This window comes from Cynoglossus semilaevis, chromosome 13, assembly GCF_000523025.1.
Source record: "Cynoglossus semilaevis isolate Cse_v1.0 chromosome 13, Cse_v1.0, whole genome shotgun sequence".
Taxonomy (NCBI): Eukaryota; Metazoa; Chordata; class Actinopteri; order Pleuronectiformes; family Cynoglossidae; genus Cynoglossus; species Cynoglossus semilaevis.
The window spans coordinates 3128248-3145512 of NC_024319.1; the positions used below are offsets into that span (position 1 = coordinate 3128248).

The 17265-nt window shown below is 41.3% G+C and overlaps 2 protein-coding genes and 1 long non-coding RNA gene across 4 annotated transcripts; 2 read left to right on the forward strand and 1 right to left on the reverse strand.

The window, feature by feature from the left end:
- Positions 1 to 121: 121 nt before the first annotated feature.
- Positions 122 to 3751, forward strand: decr1 (2,4-dienoyl CoA reductase 1, mitochondrial). Its single transcript, XM_008322888.3, has 10 exons — positions 122 to 438; positions 967 to 1166; positions 1249 to 1306; positions 1402 to 1488; positions 1574 to 1721; positions 1800 to 1899; positions 1984 to 2056; positions 2133 to 2279; positions 2358 to 2420; positions 2607 to 3751. The coding sequence occupies exons 1-10, from the start codon at positions 394 to 396 to the stop codon at positions 2664 to 2666; spliced, it is 981 nt and encodes a 326-aa protein (XP_008321110.1). The 5' UTR covers positions 122 to 393; the 3' UTR covers positions 2667 to 3751.
- Positions 581 to 978, reverse strand: LOC112487988 (uncharacterized). Its single transcript, XR_003051633.1, has 2 exons — positions 846 to 978; positions 581 to 793 (listed from the first exon to the last, which is right to left on the reverse strand). It is a non-coding gene; the product is annotated as an uncharacterized LOC112487988 (long non-coding RNA).
- A 3952-nt stretch (positions 3752 to 7703) lies between the features above and the next one.
- tp53inp1 (tumor protein p53 inducible nuclear protein 1) lies at positions 7704 to 13408 on the forward strand. Of its 2 annotated transcripts, none has more exons than XM_008322887.2 (4): positions 7704 to 7803; positions 11212 to 11518; positions 11916 to 12459; positions 12631 to 13408. In XM_008322887.2, exons 2-4 carry the CDS (start codon positions 11389 to 11391, stop codon positions 12851 to 12853), a joined length of 897 nt encoding a protein of 298 aa, XP_008321109.1. In that variant the 5' UTR covers positions 7704 to 7803; positions 11212 to 11388; the 3' UTR covers positions 12854 to 13408. The 2 variants fall into 2 exon arrangements, with proteins under 2 accessions (XP_008321109.1, XP_008321108.1); XM_008322886.2 differs by having other exon boundaries at positions 7713 to 7926.
- Positions 13409 to 17265: the final 3857 nt, after the last annotated feature.

The window sequence follows — 17265 nt, forward strand, 5'->3', positions numbered from 1 at the left end:
GCACCACTGTACCACGTGGTCATCGCCACACTCTGGACTGAACCATGTTGAGGGACATGGGGGTGGCTACCAAGCGTCATTGAGAACGAACGATAAAATGTATTTATTTCGTATCCATTCCAGTTTAGCGTTTTTAGGGTCAGCTTTAAACATTCACAAAAGTCACAGACTACCATCCACACTTCAATTAATTCCTCGTTTTCTACGCTGTGTTAGGAATGGGAAGAACTCCGTACAGAAAGCAGTTATTCGTTTTTGACGAGTGAAACACACATCAGTGGCCTGAACTGTTTGTGGAGTGGCTCCACTTACAGTTGCTGGTGACGTCGGTACCGCCTACCCCTGCAGAGATCTTGGTAAAATTCAGGTCGGGGTGACAGATCCGGATCCAACATGGCGGCGTTTCGCAGAGGAGCGGGAGTTCTGACAGGAGTCCGTGTGAGTGACTGGTTTCTCTGTAATATTTTTAAAGGCTAAAAAACAAGCTAAGCTAATAAAAGTGACTTCAGTAGCTTTTTTTTCTGTCAGACTGAAAACAAGCTAAGCTAATAAAAGTGACTTCAGCAGCTTTTTTTACCTGTGTCAGACTGAAATTGTAATTTGAATGTAAATGTATCCACCGAGTTCTCTGTACTGAACACCCGAGGGCGCTGTTGTAGTTTTAAAAGAAAAGTAGGTGAAATGTCAAGAACCAAATTCACACAATATACAGTATATATAGCCGATGTTATATTGCGTTTAAAGTCACAATACAATACAATACAGTTTACTTTTAAAGTGAGGTTTAGTTAACCTCTAAAAAGTCGATTATTTCATCCTTTTAAATCGTTTTTTACAACTTTAACCTCTAAAAAGTCGATTATTTCATTCTTTTAAATCGTTTTTTACGACAAAAGTTTGTTGTAGTAAAACAAGACCTCAGAGTCTGTCCATGAGAGTCAAAGTATCCCTGTTTCCTCCTTCCAGTCCTGGATCCACCATTCTGCTGCTCTTCAGTCTGGTTCTGCTTCTAAGTCCACGTTCTTTGCACCAGTTGAAGATGCCATGTTGCCTCCAGGAACCTTCAAAGACCGAGTGGCCTTCATCACCGGAGGAGGCACTGGACTGGGCCGAGCCATGACCACCACCCTGTCACAGCTGGGAGCTGTGTGTGTCATCGCCAGCAGGTCAGAGGTCACTGAGATTCTGTCAACAGGAACTGGTGTTCGGGTTCAGGTTCATAACAGTCGTCTGTGTCTGTTTGTTCAGGAAGCTGGACGTTCTTCAGAAGACTGCTGAGGAGATCAGCAGCCAGACGGGGAACAAGGTATTCAACCAGATCCACAAACATAATCAGGACCAAAGCTGGGACTGAAATCTGAACCAGAGTTTGAACCAAAACCTGCCTTGTTCTGTCTTCAGGTCCACGTGGTTCAGTGTGACGTCAAAGATCCTCAGGCCGTCTCAGGCTGCGTGGACATGATGGAGAGTCTGACTGGACTTCCAGATGTAACCTACCTCCCCCCACACTGTTCTGGTGTAATCTGTGAAATAACGTGTGACATCATGCTGTCGTGTACTCTGATTGGTTTAGATCATCATCAACAACGCAGCGGGAAACTTTGTCTGTCCGTCAGAACGTCTGTCTCCAAACGGCTGGAAGAGCATCACCGACATCGTCCTGAACGGAACTGCCTACGTCACCCTGGAGCTGGGGAAGAGACTGATCCAGAACCAGAAAGGTCAAAGTCCGATCCACATCCAGACTCAGTGGGAACAAGGATGAATTTACACTCTGCTTCTTCATCTACATTTAACAGGCGCCTCCTTTCTCGCCATCACTACCATTTACGCCGAGTCCGGGTCTGGTTTCGTTGTTCCGAGTGCATCGGCCAAGGCTGGAGTGGAGGCGCTCTACAAGTCAGTCCTGAGGATTTCATCACCTCTGAGTTCTGATCCAACCGCAGCTTAATATGAACTCGAATGACTCTTTATGTTTGTCAGGTCTCTGGCTGCAGAGTGGGGGCGCTATGGCCACAGGTTCAACATCATCCAACCTGGACCAATCAGAACCAAGGTTGGTGTCTCCTTCGTTCTTCCTTGTCCTTTTTCGTCCACACGTCTCTTCATCAGCTCGTCTGTGTTGTGTTCAGGGTGCCTTCAGTCGATTGGACCCCACTGGTAGATTTGAAAAAGCCATGATTGATCGAATCCCGACAGGTCGTCTGGGCAAACCGGAGGAGGTTGCCAATCTGGCGGCGTACATTAGCAGCAACTACGCCACCTGGATGTCTGGAGCTGTAAGTTTATGCTGAGTTTTTCTCGACAGGCCAGACCCAGATCCTGGATCAGTTTGATTGTGTGATTTTTGTTTTAAGGTGATCCGTTTGGACGGAGGAGAATACGTGTCGATGGCAGGAGAGTTCAACGAGCTGCGGAGGGTGAGAGACATTCACTCACAGAACGGAACCAGAGCTGCGGAGGGTGAGAGACATTCACTGTACTACACTCACAGAACGGAACCGCAGAACCCTGCAGAACACGTTCCTGCGGTTCCTGAACTTGTGCTTGTGTGGTCGACGCTCCTCACCGTGGCTGTGGTTTCATGTGGTGTGTTTGTGTGTCAGGTGACTCCAGAAGAGTGGAAGATGATGGAGACCATGATCAGGAGCACCAAAGGATCCTGAGGTGATGTCATCGGAGCATCACAGCCAATCAGAGTGCTGCTATGGATTAACTGTGGAGAATTTGGATTTATATCAACCATTTTTTTTACTGGTGATGCTCACGATTGTCTGCACATGCTCAGTACGTATCGACCTGAATCTTCACCTGCAGCAGGTTCATGAGCCCGATGTTTTTCTAAAATAATTTAAATCACACTGCCGTCTTTTCATCTCTTTTGGCATTATACTAACACATTCCTCCGTTAGCTTCTAATGTCAATGTTTTTCATGTAATTTAAATTCTCGTATCAAAACTCTAAAGCTCAATGAGGCAACGTTTGTTTTGTAATTTTGTTTAATAACAAGCAAATATGAACTTAATATGAAGTGAATCTGATCTGAAGCCTCGAGGTGTCAAACTGATCTGTTTCACTTTTCAAATAATTCACTAAATTCTTACTTTATTACACTTTAGTTACATCACACAGTGATGTGAGAATGAATAACTTAGCTCCTGTGATAGATCATAGAAACTAGGTGTGCTTCTACCACAGCAACCAGTACCAGGAACTGAATGTGAGAACTGTAACTGTAACCATGAACAGTTCTTTTTATTGTTGTGAATATCTGGTACTCACTGACGAACACATTAAAACCAGTTGACATGATGGACGTGTGTCTGCGTTGAAGACCCTGCGTGTTTGTCAGAGCAACATTATTATAACAGTTATGACAGATCACAGCCGACACTGGTTTTACCAGTCGTTCTACTAATCCAGTTCCTCTGTGTGGATCATATCTCTCACAGCTGTGGTGTCCTCAGAAAACAGCTGATGAATCAAAGACAGGAGACACGGACGGAGGCTCAGTGTCAGATCAGGTGAAGGATTTTGATAAAACTTGAACTTGGTGACCTCGTCAGCCGAGCAACACGCAGAGCAGACGAGGAGACACACTGGCTTTCCTGGAAACTAAGTTTCCTGAAAAAAAGTTAATCCAAACAGAAGCTTTTGTTACCAAATATCAATATTTACCCCCAAAGTTTTTCAACTTAAGTCAAATTTTAGTTGAGGAAGAAATCAATAAAAAGAAAATCAATGAACAGATTTTAGTTGAGGAAGAAATCAATAAAAAAAAAATCAATGAACAAAGAACAAAAATGTGACCTGTTCATTTCTTTTTCTCTTTATGTCTATTCCAGGACTGTTGTAGCTAACGTTATATATTTTAGTGATACTGTAGACTTAGTGCAGTGATTTAAAAGAAATATACCAGGAAGTTCATTTAGAAATGTGTTGGACTCTGACCAACCAATAAAAACGTTGAATCAAGTTGTAAACTTTTGAAAACCAGTTCTTGTAGCAGTTCTGGACCCGTGCAGGGTTACCTGAGTCCTGCAGCTCCCACCCAGGTCATTTCCAGGACACTCTTAGCCAGTGTTGGCGGTTACTCAACTCCAGCCCATCTGCTTTATTTTTACTGCTGTATAAATGTCACCTGAGGTCAGTGTGTGGACTTCTGTTACCAAATTTCAACCTGCAGCAGATAAACATCCAAATCAAATCTGTCTGGATTTAAAAAAAAACCAACAAAAGAAAACAGTGATCTCAGCTCATATATTCCTGCATGGAATAAACAACATTTACATGCTGGTTATGGTTAGGTGCTGATTATACCTAACAATGTGCAACGTCTGTGCAACTGCAAGTTGCTAATTGTAACATACGTGGACATGAGTAAATAAACAATAAACAAATTCTCTTTGTAGATTGTTGGAAACTAAATAACTTTTATGTCAGTTGAGAAAATTCAGCAATTTGATATCACTGCAACACAAAGTTTAACATGTTTTGTAGCTTCAGTTTTAAAATCTTTGTTCGCATTAATGCAAACAGGCCACAGGAGGCAGTGTTGAAACAACAACAGCTATGTTAGCCATGAGCTAAAATCACTAATTTTAGCTCATGGACTTTGGTGTTTGAGAGTGAATTGTTTACAAACATCAGTTTCCTGTTAGTAATGTTTGTCTAATAAATAAAAAAAAAACTTAAATCCTAGGAATTTATTACCTGGGTGCTAATGTTACCTGACTGTTTTTCTGCTATTTTTAAGTGACAGTCTGCAGGTTTACTTTTACAGACACGTTCAAAGCTACAGGTCAGAGATATCGGATCCTAACTGCAGGAACGTGAGTGTTGTTTCCTGGTATTTTACTTAGTTAACGGTGAAACCGTTTGCACACTGTCTCTCTGACTCATACTTAAAACCACTGAGTTGTTCTTGACTCAGTGGATCTGAATGTAAACACAGCATCTACCAGAACAGACACTGAGTAACAAATACAACACAAATGGAACAGTTAAAGGTCAGCTTGATGTTTTTAGAATGTACAAAAAGGTTGTGCTGACCACACTGTGAGCACCCCCTACTGTTAGAACCAACGGGTGACATCAACGGTGGGGCTCAGTGAACCCGCAACTGTCACCATGGACACAAGGGAAAACAGACTTCAGGCACTAACGTGTTGTTTAAGTTTGTAAATAAATAACCACACTAAATCTGGACGAGGGAACGTTGACCTTAGAGATTGAGTCAGCAGTGGATCAACATCTGGTTCTCTGTGAGATAAAACCACTGATCGTCTCTATGGACTTCCCCATTTGAATAGATGTTTAACAGCAAGAATTTGAACCTGAGACAGGAGCTGAGTTTCTACAACACGGGGTCCAGACCCGAGTTGGGACCATAACAGTCCTAAAAAGGACCAGGGACCAGGTTTGACAACAGGGCCTGGAACTGTGTCATCCCTGTTCAGAGTTGCATCAGCTGAGTTTAACAGACCAGGAGGCGGGGCTTGGGCAGAGTAGCAGCTGTAGACTCCACTCATTTTACTTTAACTGCTCCTTGTCTAAAAGTCAATCCACCACCGCTAAGATCGACTCGCAGTCTTAGTCAAAGTCTCAAAAAAACAAACAAAAACAAGTTAAAGTCCAAGTTAAGTCAAGTCCCCACAGAGTCAGGGGTCAAGTCACTGAAATCTTTGAACGTCAAACCAAGTCTCTGGGGTCTAAGGTTTAAAGGTCAGGTCATTGGATTCTAAATGAGGAACCTGGTGAAGGAGGAACAAAAAAGTCCCAGTCGTTCCCAGGCTCCGTCAGTCAAAGGTCTGACCGAGTCTTAAATCTCATGGACTTTGGTGGTGGAGAATCAGACAGTCTGGTCACAGCTGCAGTGTCTTGACAGCAGTAACTGTCAAATAGCAGTGTCTTGACAGCAGTAACTGTCAAGTATCTGTTTGAGTGTGTGTGTGTGTGTTAGAGACAGAGACAGGCAGAGGTCAGTGTGTTACTGGTTCATATTCCTACATGTTTACGATGCAGATACAAACCCCGCCTCCTATACGTCTTACTGACATGACCTGTTACTGCAGCTGGGGTCAACAGCCGGTAGTCATGTGACTGACGGTACGGTTGAGGTCAGCAGGGTTATCAGTACTTGGACAGAACTGGACTGAAAACTATTTTCACCTCATTTCAGCTAATTATCTGACCAAGCTGAAGCCCTGACATCCTGTTAATGTTGAGTTCAACTTTTAGCCTCATGATGTAACTCTGCTCTACTGTAGCGACAGACCAGGGTTTGAGTCAGTTGAACCTGTAATGCAGTCAAACAGGATGTTTTTTTTTACAAACGCACAGCACACTGCTGTTTAAAATCATCCTTGGAGAAAGTCCAACAGGCCACGCCCACATGTTTACACCCCTGGATGGTGGTAGGCTTAAATAACTAGGCGACAAGAAGGAGCTCAAACACAGATTTTAAGAAGAAAAAAACATGAGACACGTTTCTCTTTTCACATTTCTTTTTCTAGATTTTCAAATCTAAAAAAAAAACAACAGCTGCAAGCCACATGGAATTGTTACTGTTTTGACATGTGGCGTGTTTTTTCCAGCTTCATCTGTTGAAACTCACGGGAAAGAAAAGTTTGTACACAACCCACTTTTCCACACAGCAGTCAATAGTTCCCAGACCAAAGAGACTGATTTTAGCTCACCGTCACAGCAGTTGTTGATCCACTTTTACCTTCTGAAATGACTGATTTTTACATGGACTTTGCTCAGTAAACATATAATTGAAACATCCCAGACTTTGACTGTTTTTTTTCCCCTGAATATAATTAGTCTTAAAAAAATGTTTACCTTGGTTTAAGTGCGTCACTGCAGTGATGTAACAGTGAGTAAAACAGCGAAGAACGTCTTATCAGTGTTATGAAGTGAAAACCTCTTTTTCTGACCTTGTTTTTATTCCACGGTGGAAAAATGTGTCGGAACAAGGTGTCACCGTGTCCACACTTTTATAACCGTGTTTTCCCACATGGAATTGTACTGTTTGTTTGTGTGTGTTTGTTACTAACTCTGGCAAAACATTAACCATTGTTGCCTGGCACTGAATTATCTTTTGGCCAAACTTAAGCCATTGTTGCTATCGCTGTGAGTGAGCCGCAGTTTGTTGTTATTTTAGGTTAGTTTAGTTCTTTGGGTTTAATATTATTATTCATTCTTTTATTATTGGCAATACTCTGTTATTTTTATTATTATTATTTTTTAATCGTGCTATGATTATTTTTGTTTTCATATGGTTAAATGTTTTACTTCTGGAAATGTACTACATATTTCATAGGTGGAGCTGCTATGTTTTTAAATTCAATATATTTTAATATTCTGAAAACTTTTGGTTTATTTTCTCTTCATTTCGTTTTTGTTATCTAATATTTTATGTACATGTCACAAATTACATAATCTAAAAAGAAAATAAAGAAAAAAATATGTAGGGCAGTAGACGTCTGAAAACAGGAAGTGTTGAGGGTCAACACGGAAGTACATCTGTAGTTTACGTAATGTCTTTATAATCTTGTTTTTTTCCCTTCTGGTCTTTGCCCAGTCATGCCCTTAAAGGAGTAAGAGTGGCTGTCACGTGGGTTAGTGATTGCCTTATTCTCCCATACTGATTGGCTACAGCTTCTTCTTTAGCCCGCCCCTGGCTGATTCGCTCTCCTCCTTACTACGTCACTTCGATCAGCTGTTGGACAACAACAACAAAGAGCAAGCAGCGAGGAGGAAACAAGCTCACACTCCCGCGTAGTTTTTACCCATTTAAGGTTGATATATATATAATTATATACGTAAATGTTTTTATTTCTTCCGTGAAGAAACCGCAGGTGTTCATGTTTTTACCAAATCTAAAATTTCTACCTCACAGTGACGGATTTTTCCTGCTGCAGGTGAGTGAGCTCTTTGTTTTCTCTGAGCTCGGACCAGGCTTTATTTTCGTGTCATAGACGGAATGGCACGAGCCCTCGCGAGTTCAGGGGCTTAATTTAATCGCTCTGATCAATAATTTTCTTCAAACTTTTTTTTTTTTAATACCACTTGTATATTTGTGGTTCGTGTTAACGTCGAATCAGCAAGAGTCGACTTACATCTTCCTTGTTGTTTTACAACAGTTAACGATCAAGCATTAGCTTTAAGTTGTAAAACAAAGAAAAAAAAAGAAAACTCGGGATTTATAAAGTGTTGACAATGTTGAACGTTGCTCCGGGGTTCTCTGCTGCGAGTGTAGAGTTACACCCTCCTCTTCTTCCCTTTGTCATTGCTCACTTTGTCTTTATCGCAGCTGTGTTCCTTTTCAAGACTCGTTAATTCACCACATTAGTGCACACAAGTTTAGCCGATTGATACATTAGTCCACATTTTACATCTACGATTTAGAATATTTTAGATAACTCTCATTTAAGGTGTAAAATGTCTAATCGATAGTTGTTTTGACCGTTTTCCAAAGCTAGTTCTGTTGCGACGCTGACTTGCTGACCTGAAGTTTCACACTGGGCTGATGGGACATTGTTATCACAGACTTGTTAATAACATAACTAACAATAACTTAAATATTATAATTCCACAGCCGTATGATAAATTGGTCTAGAGAGCATGTAAATGACGAAGTAGAATTTCGATAGGGGTTAACATTTAGCAATAAATCCATGACAGATTATTATTTATGACTTTTCTAAACGAGGTTCAGCTGCTTAAGTTACATCTCTGTAAGGTTAGCACCGTTACAGCACGGACTCGTTTTTAAGCGGGTAGAATGAAAGATTAAAAAAATGTTAATATATATATATACATACAATTTTTTTGTGTTGTAGTCATATAACTGATCGCTTTTGTTTTGTTTTTTTTTGCCATTTACCGAAGCGGGTTGTGCTGTGGTCGAAGCGTACATGTAAATTTAAAACGGCATTGCTGGGACATTTTGTTCTTACTGGGTTATTGATGGATTGTCAAGTTTAAAAAGGCAGTCGATTGGTTTAACATTATATAGACATATATTTCTATATTTGTAATCCACAGACAGAGACGGCTCTTGTTTGCTCTTCCCCTGGAGCGGGTTCGGATGCTCGAGTTACATGTGTCTAAATATTACACTTTGTTATAGAACCAGCATAAATAGGAGCCATTATACATAAAGATCTAGACCGTTTAGTTAAGAGAAAAACACGGGAGATGTTCTTCAATCGCTGTTGTTGACGTTTTTCTGTGCGACGTCGACAGTTCCATTTACATTGTTTAGCGGAATTAAATCGATTAATCGCATGAAAAATGACTAGATTAGATTTTATGAAATATCAGTTGTGATTTTAAAACTACAATTGATATCAGTGGATGGATTATTTAAAACAAAAACGTATTCTAAATGTATTCTTAGATTCGGCTGTTTTCGTGAGGTTTTTGAGGTTTTATCTTTACATTACACAAAACGCATTGGTCCAAATGGACTTAGCCGATATCTCCATTAGTTACAAAAGAAGATTAATCTTCAACCTTTTGAAGAATAATATCAATAATCGATTTTCGTGTAAAATGATCAAGAGTTCTCGCTGTCTAACCTTTTTTCTAAAGTGGCTTGGGTTGCTCGAGTTCCCGGTACTTGAACTACACGGTGTTGCGTTTACGGGTTGTTGTTCAGATGTTGCTATGGTCAACACGGTATTATGTTTTTTAAATTTAGTAAAAACTTTTGATCACCAGTCCATTTTATCCTTTGGCAGAGCTACGGACGAACAAACTCGACTCCCCCGGAATAGTCGCTTACATAACCACAAGTTATTGACTCCGAAAATAACCAGCAATAGTTTGCTTTCTAAAAATAATACGTGATATAATGTTATTGTTAAAGTGACACAACCTTTTTATTAATTATACCTTAATGGAATATATTTATTAATCATCACGAACTTGTTTAACTGACGTTCAAAACAAAAAACGTCGATTGTTTTGAATAATTACTGTTGTGATTATGACGCCCATAGTAACCGGTATTGGGTGCGTGTGTGAGTTAACGCAGACGTTAGAGGTGCAGCAAGTTATTAATAGTTAAAGGCTAATAAATCTTTCTATATAAATCGTTCGTTGGGGCAGCAAATGTCTGTCCTGTGTTTTCACCTCTCCTCTTTCTCTCTTTCCTTTTTTTTCTTAAGAGTTAAACAACTTCGGTTGGTCAGTAAACGCACCACAGCTAAGGGAGTTTGTGGACCATTTTTGAGGGTCGGACTTTTGAGTTTTTATAGTGAACTCAAGCGCTGACGGTTCAGATTACGGTGAATCGTGCCGGGGCGGGACACTTGAACACTTATCTCTAACAGTTACTGGGTCGACTTTTGTTTATCCTGGGTTTAAATTTCAATTCAGTTGGTTTTGTTTAGGTTTCGCTACTGTGTGCTAATCTAATCTAGCTTTGATTAGCTTCAGCCAATGTTAGCAAATTAAAAAATTGAATATATGGACATAATAGTGAAAAGTATTGCGAGGTAAATGTTAACCTTTATTTTTTTGCACCTGATTTTTATTTATTGATGTCAAATGTTTTACATGTCATAGACCAACACTTATAATAAACAAACAACATTTACTTTATAATTAATTAGATTAGCTAGCTCTTGTGCTACAGAGGCCTCGACCCTCGTGTCAGTTTTGCGGTGTTGATGAGAGTCTTGGTAAAGAGTGGACACAGAGCTGCTGTAGACTGAGCTCCTTGAGCACGGAGCAGCGGCGGGGAGCCGCTGACGCTGGCTGTACTTTGTTACTACACTTGTTAGTCTGTGTGTGTGTGTGTGTATTCGCTAAACACGATCTGTCTGTGTGTCTGTAAAAAAAAAAAAAAACAACACAAGGAGTGGACTCCTTGTTTGTCTAATTGTCTGTCACGACACAGATTAACATCTGAAACAGGGTCACGATGATTCACAGGTCGGAAGATCTGATTCTTTTATACTGAACAAAAGAGTATCGTACTGTTTTGTCTAAACGTCATCTTATCTGATTTTTCTGTCTTTTCTATGTGTATATTTTTTTTACCCTGCGGTGATCATCTCTCATTGTTTTTTGGCATTTTCACCCTCATTTCTAACAATTCAGACTAACATTTGAGCATTTCTCGTATAACTGTAACCGTTTGTGTATCATTAATTTAGTATTATTAATCCACGGCCCCCGATTTTGTCTCCTTGCAGGATTCAGTCGTGGTCCTGCTTCCACTGTCCCTCAGATGATTTGTGGCTCCGCCTCTTTCATGCACTTCAACATCATCGTTTCAGCGCCCCGCAGCTGATGACCAAACGTGCGGCTCACAGCACATCAGCCTAGCCTCGTCAGCCCAGCTCCACAGCCAGTCTCCGTCTTCAGTGAGGATGTTCCAGAGGTTCGCCAGCGCTCTGTTCGGGGACGATGTGGAAGAGCTGAGACAACGTGCTCCACCAGGTGGCAGTAGCAAAGAGAACGAGGAAGAGGACGAAGACTGGATCCTGGTGAACTACCTGGGTGAGTCAGTCTAGAGTGAACTGCACACGGACATAGACACACAAGTTCTAGGACAAATAGTGAAGTCTAAGGGGTAGCAGTTCTATCTTCTAGCCACAAGGGGGAAATATTGGCAACTTAAAGGTGTGTTAGACAAACACAAAATGGATATAGAATATTGCCACCTGGAACAGAGGAGTTGCTGGTCCACTGCTGCCTCGTGTGGCCAGTTTGTGTGACTGAGGTAAATCTTAAAAAAAAGGTTTCAAACTGGGAAATCAGAAAATAACAAATGTGACGTTGGCAGTGGATCAACAACTGCTGTGAAACAGTTTTTCAGACGGAGAATGATTTACTTCTCTGGATAAATCACTCTTTATTTATTCATATTTACACGTGTTCTTTTCTGTCCCTGCAGCTGAAGCCTGCTCCAGTCAGTGTGGTGATGGTCTGTCTGGATCCACTGGTGGTCGTGAAGATGAGGAGGAGGACGACGACGACGACGACCTGGTGATTGTCCCCTCAACATTGACCAACTCCCCAACCCGCTACGCCTCCTGCACCTCCCTCAACTCCACGGCAGACACTGATCCAGATGGTGGCGTTGAAGAGGATGAGGTCGATGGCGATAACGACGACGACGATGATGATGATGTGTTAGAGGAAGACGGCGGGTTCCTGCGGTTGGAGTCCTGCTCTCTGGAGGAAAGCTGGTTTGTCACACCTCCACCGTGCTTCACCGGCCGCAGCAGCCAGCCCGTCCTCCTGGAGACCAGTCCTCTGGAGAACCTGCTGATTGAACACCCCAGCATGTCCGTCTACGCCCACCACAGCCCACCGCGACTCCCCCTCGACCCCCTGCAGTGCTCCTTCGACCACGAGCTGGAGTTTCTCTCCGCTGCAGCTCCAACTGCGGCTGGGAAGGAGAAGACAAGGCGCCCCCTGGATGGACCCCGGCACAGGTAAACAAAAGGAACTAGTACTAGGTGTAAGGGTTCGTTTGTTACCTGCAGTACCATTAACTATGTGTACAAATGAGTACCAAAAATAACTGACAGTACCAAGATTATCTGCGAATCGTCTTTGACCATGAAATTAATTTTTTCCAACTTTGTCCTTGTCGCCCCCTGTAGGCCTGAGGTGGCTATTGTTCAGCGTCACTCCAGCCTTCAGGCAGCCTGCTACGCTGCAGCGTTCTCCACCCGGGTCAGCCTCCTACATCAGCGACCAGGTGGTGCCACCCAACGCTCCCAACCACTCTCTCGTAACGCCCTGCGGCGCCTCAACCTGCTGCGCCCCCCTAAGGCCAGCACGGTGCACCTGCACCAGCCGAGCCAGAGGCACCTCAACTTCTGAGGGACGCTGCCGTGACACCTTCATCGACGTGGATCGCTAACTCAGGTCCAGGCTTTCACCAGCACCCGTTTAGCCTTCACTCAGACATCGAAGCTGTCCTGAAAACATTATTAGGTGAAAGAGGGAAAATGGTTCAAAGAGATATCTGTCTTTTTATTGGCGGTGAGGTCAGTTTAGCTCCTCCTCCTCTTCACTTCTCCCTCTTGTCGATATTGAGGAGTGACCCTGCCATCCACCTTCTTTTTTTATGTCTAATCACAGTGAGGACGAGCGGTCACATGACCTCCTCTCCCTCATCTTTTTCTTAGTTTCTTCTTCTTGTGTAGAATCATTACTGTAGGTCACTTTACTCAGAGGCAGGTTAGCAGCACTGACCACGGGAGATGAAAACCGTCAACAGCCACTCGCACCACCTGTTAGCATCCATACAGGTGGCGCTGAGTCGTCGTTGACCGCTGATTGTCAAGAAGTTTACGGTTTTGGTACATTTGGATGTTAGCTACGGCTGTAGTTCATGCAGTTAAGGAGCTACACTCTGTTTATAAATACATAAACTGCGGTAGTTCATGCAGTTAAGGAGCTACACTGGCTAGCTTAGCCTTAGCTACACACTGTTATCTGACAGTAAATCTCATTCTGTTTATAAATACATAAACTGCAGTTCAGTCAGTAGATTCACCACATCCCATTTCCTGCTGTTTTTATCCTCTTCCTCATCCCTTTGTACCTCCTCATGGTCAAATGTCACGTCTCCTCTTTGTTGTGTTTTTTTGTCAAATGTCACGTCTCCTCTTTGTTGTCGTTCTCGTCCTTCCGATGTCACTGCTGGAACACCTGTCTCTGTTTGAATAATTCAGTAGTTTTCACATGTTCTTTATACAAAAAAAGACTAAAAAAAATACTGGGTTGAATATCACTAACGCCTTGTTTTAACGGTAGCTTTGAGAATAGAATAATGTTAAAAGAAAATGTATTTTAAAAAAAAATTCCAAAATATTTTTGAAAAGAAAAAAGAGATTACATATCAGTATGAAGTATCTGTGTGTGGTTCATGTGATGATGCTGTGTTGCATGGTTGTAGAGTCAGTCAAAGTGTCACAGAAAAAAAAGTGTGGAACAACAGGAAATGGAAAATAATGTCCATTTCTTGTTTTTAAAAGTTTTTTCTTTTCTTTTTAAGTAAATCTGCAGTCCACTTCTCAGGGTCACAACCAATCACCTTTACTCTTTAGTAAAAAAAATGCAGATTTATTTTGACAGCTGATGTTTTTTTTTTTCTGCTCTGCTTCATGATAAACTTCATGGGAAATAATTGACTTAGTTTTCATTTCTCTGAAACAAATCTTGGCCACAGGACTGTGAAAACTGAACCCTCAGTGGACTGTTGGAAGTCCATCCAGACAGAGATGAAACTTGTTCTTTAAATGTGTACATTATATAATTAATGTAGTTTTTTCAAATGTGTACCTATGACATGGTTATTCTTCTTAACTGTTCTGTTTGTAATGTTAAAATAAGTTACATTTTCCTAACCTGTTAAAAATAGTTAAACCAAAAAGTAATGGTTACCTTTAAGTTTCTACTAGTTTGAGTTATAGTTAGTTATTTTCCTTACTTGTTAAACTTACTAACTTGGCGTTGCAGCTCTGATATCAGTAGCAGAGTTTTGTTTGTTTTTTTTGTTTTTTTTTCAACAGGCAAAGCCAAGTCACCACACTGCCAAAATACTAAAATTGTGTTTTGTTTTTTCCCCCACACATACTCCCGCTGTCCACACCTGGGACAATGTAGCAACAACCGTTGATGTTGGTGGCCTCTGTAGCTATTTCAGAAGCTAACAGCTAATGGCAAGTTAGCCAAGTGCTGCAAGTCACACAATGGCAGATACCATGGCTGGTTTGTTGTTAGCAGCTACTTTAGCGAAACAGGATGGGGTACATTTTTGTTGTTGTTAGCTTTTACTGTAGCTGCTGCTACAGTCACGTTGTTCAAGGATAGCAGTTATTGTTTTCACTTCACATCCAGAAACACGGACATTTTCTGAACGTGGTAAAACCTCCTGACCTGCAGTATAAATGCAGTCTGTGTTGCAGTGCGGTGGCAGTGGCGGTGGCTAAGCCTTATTAGCATTATTTAGAGTCAACATGACGTTTGGTTCACTGTAAATAATTCATGTCCCAATATTGGACATGGCTCCCTCTCTGGTGTATTTATTATTTAATTCTCGAATGTTTCCTTTCTCTGTTAAAGAGCTTTGGACGATCATAGACAAAAAGGGATGAGTGGAGATGTGATCTGTCTCCCCCTGCTGTCCAGAGACTTTCTTGTATTTTTCTCGTCATCAAGCGAACAGGGATTTATAAAGTTATGTTGTTGTTTTTTTTTTTCAATGCCTTGAAATTTGTGGATCATGTGCCTTCCAGGTTCAGCCGTAGCAGTTGTAAAGACAATGCATCAATGAAGAACTTGAACTTTTTCGTTGTTATTTCGTTATTAGCGTCCTCATCGGACAGAATAAATGGATGGAAACACAAACAGGCTTCAAAAACCAACTATGCACCACTCGCCTGCTCGGTCTGTGTACAGACTTTGGACCGTCTCAACAAAACCAGACAGAATGATGTAGCAAAACCTCTTCTTTTTTTTTCTTCTTCTGTTGTTTTATTTAAAAAAAAAAGTGTGTGTGAAGAATGTTTTTGTACTTTTCACCAAGTGTTAGACTTCTTTCTTTTGTTTGGTATAGTTTACTGGAAAAATGCAGCACTTTGCCAAAAATGTTGAAAAAAAAAGTGTGTAGAAAACTTCAGACATATGTTTTTTTTAATCGACAGTTTTACTCTTATTTTTGATGTTTGATCACTTTTCTCTTGTTTTGAAACGAATGCTAGTGAAACAGCCGGGTCGTCTGTTTTCTCAACTGTAATAGCTATTACATGTGATCTGTTATTAGCCAACAATAAATGTTTTATTACACAGAACGTCCTGTCTCTGTGACTCACTTGTGTCAGTATTGGCTTTAGCCTTGGCTAACCTTTAGCCACCTTTAGCCGCTAATTATAATTGTACGGTGTTTTTTTGGTTTTTTACTTTTACATACAGTATAGCCTATTTGTTTAGTTTCTGTTTTTATATATATATTTAAAAAGGGCAAATTGTACTTCAGATGAATAACTTAGCGGGTTTTTTTTTTTTTTTTGATATTTAAAAAGCTTTCGTTTATACCGGGCAGATTGTACTTCAGATGAATAACGTAGCGGAATAATGAAGGGATCAAACTCAGGCCTGGGGGCCAAATCTGGACCGATGTGTAATTGTATTTGGTCCACAAGATCAGAACCCCTGGCAGGATTTGTAGTATTGTTGGCCTGAGAAAAAAAAAAAGGTTGACATTAAAAGGAAGAGACATAATAAGAAAGAAATACCACTGATGTGAGTTTTATTTCAAATTTAATTTTTAAGTTTATAATATTAAGCTTTGGTTGTTCCAGATTTAATGTTGATGCAAAACTAAAGTTTGTTTCCCTATTACAGATCTGGAGAGAGGCCCAGTGTGAATCTGAGTTTGACACAACAGAGTGAGTGGTTTCAAACCTCAGTTCTGGATGTGAAAAATTGACAAGAACATGAAAGGACTCAAAGGGAACATGATGATTATGACAGTTACAGTTACAGTAACATCTTCAGTACTTCTGTACAGAGTACTACCTCGATGTCAATGTTGTCATGAGAAAGGTACAGTAACATCTTCAGTACTTCTGTACTACCTCGATGTCAACATATAAATATATGGGTATTTTTAAGGTCAGTTGAAGGAAGATAATCAGGCGGCGATGTTACATCATGGAAGCTGACATCCAGAACACACCAAAGAAGAAGTCGGCGACCTCAGACTCCACGCTAATGAAGAGCACGGACACCTGTGACCTGACTGCAAAGTCGGTCCAGACCATTCGTCCACATATCGAATCTTGTGTCAAATATTTGACTCCTGACCAGTGGAGATTGGTCGAGTTGGGCTCATCCGACAGCAACACCAAACACCGGGTGGCGCACATGCTGCTGAACATCCTGAGTAACGTCTCCGGTGTCTGGTCCAAAAAAATGAAGGAGGGCGTTTCCATAGAGCGGTTGCGGGACAGTCTGAATGAATCGTTTGCCTGCAGCTTTGCCGAAGTCCTGGCAGTTGAATCGGTTCCTGCTCCCAGCACCGACAAACTCGTGGAACTAATTGCGACGGAGATCGGACACTATGTGCAGGCCCCGGTAGCTAAAGCTCGAGTTACTCCTCCATGCAAACTCAACGCCATGATCTGTTCCGTGTGCAAAATCCTGAAGACGTGTGGCGGAAAGATGAAGAAATTCTACAGTTCAGTGACACAGAGTCAGTCCAGGAAAGGAGCGGTGTCTTCAGA

Excerpts from the sequence above, each read along its gene's own strand:
- tp53inp1 (XM_008322887.2), top strand. The coding sequence starts at position 11,389 with ATGTTCCAGAGGTTCGCCAGCGCTCTGTTCGGGGACGATGTGGAAGAG. Across the intron at positions 11,519-11,915 it reads GATCCTGGTGAACTACCTGG|CTGAAGCCTGCTCCAGTCAG; the intron begins GTGAGTCAGTCT and ends CTGTCCCTGCAG. Across the intron at positions 12,460-12,630 it reads CTGGATGGACCCCGGCACAG|GCCTGAGGTGGCTATTGTTC; the intron begins GTAAACAAAAGG and ends CGCCCCCTGTAG.
- decr1 (XM_008322888.3), top strand. The coding sequence starts at position 394 with ATGGCGGCGTTTCGCAGAGGAGCGGGAGTTCTGACAGGAGTCCGT. Across the intron at positions 1,167-1,248 it reads GTGTGTGTCATCGCCAGCAG|GAAGCTGGACGTTCTTCAGA; the intron begins GTCAGAGGTCAC and ends CTGTTTGTTCAG. Across the intron at positions 2,421-2,606 it reads AGTTCAACGAGCTGCGGAGG|GTGACTCCAGAAGAGTGGAA; the intron begins GTGAGAGACATT and ends TTTGTGTGTCAG.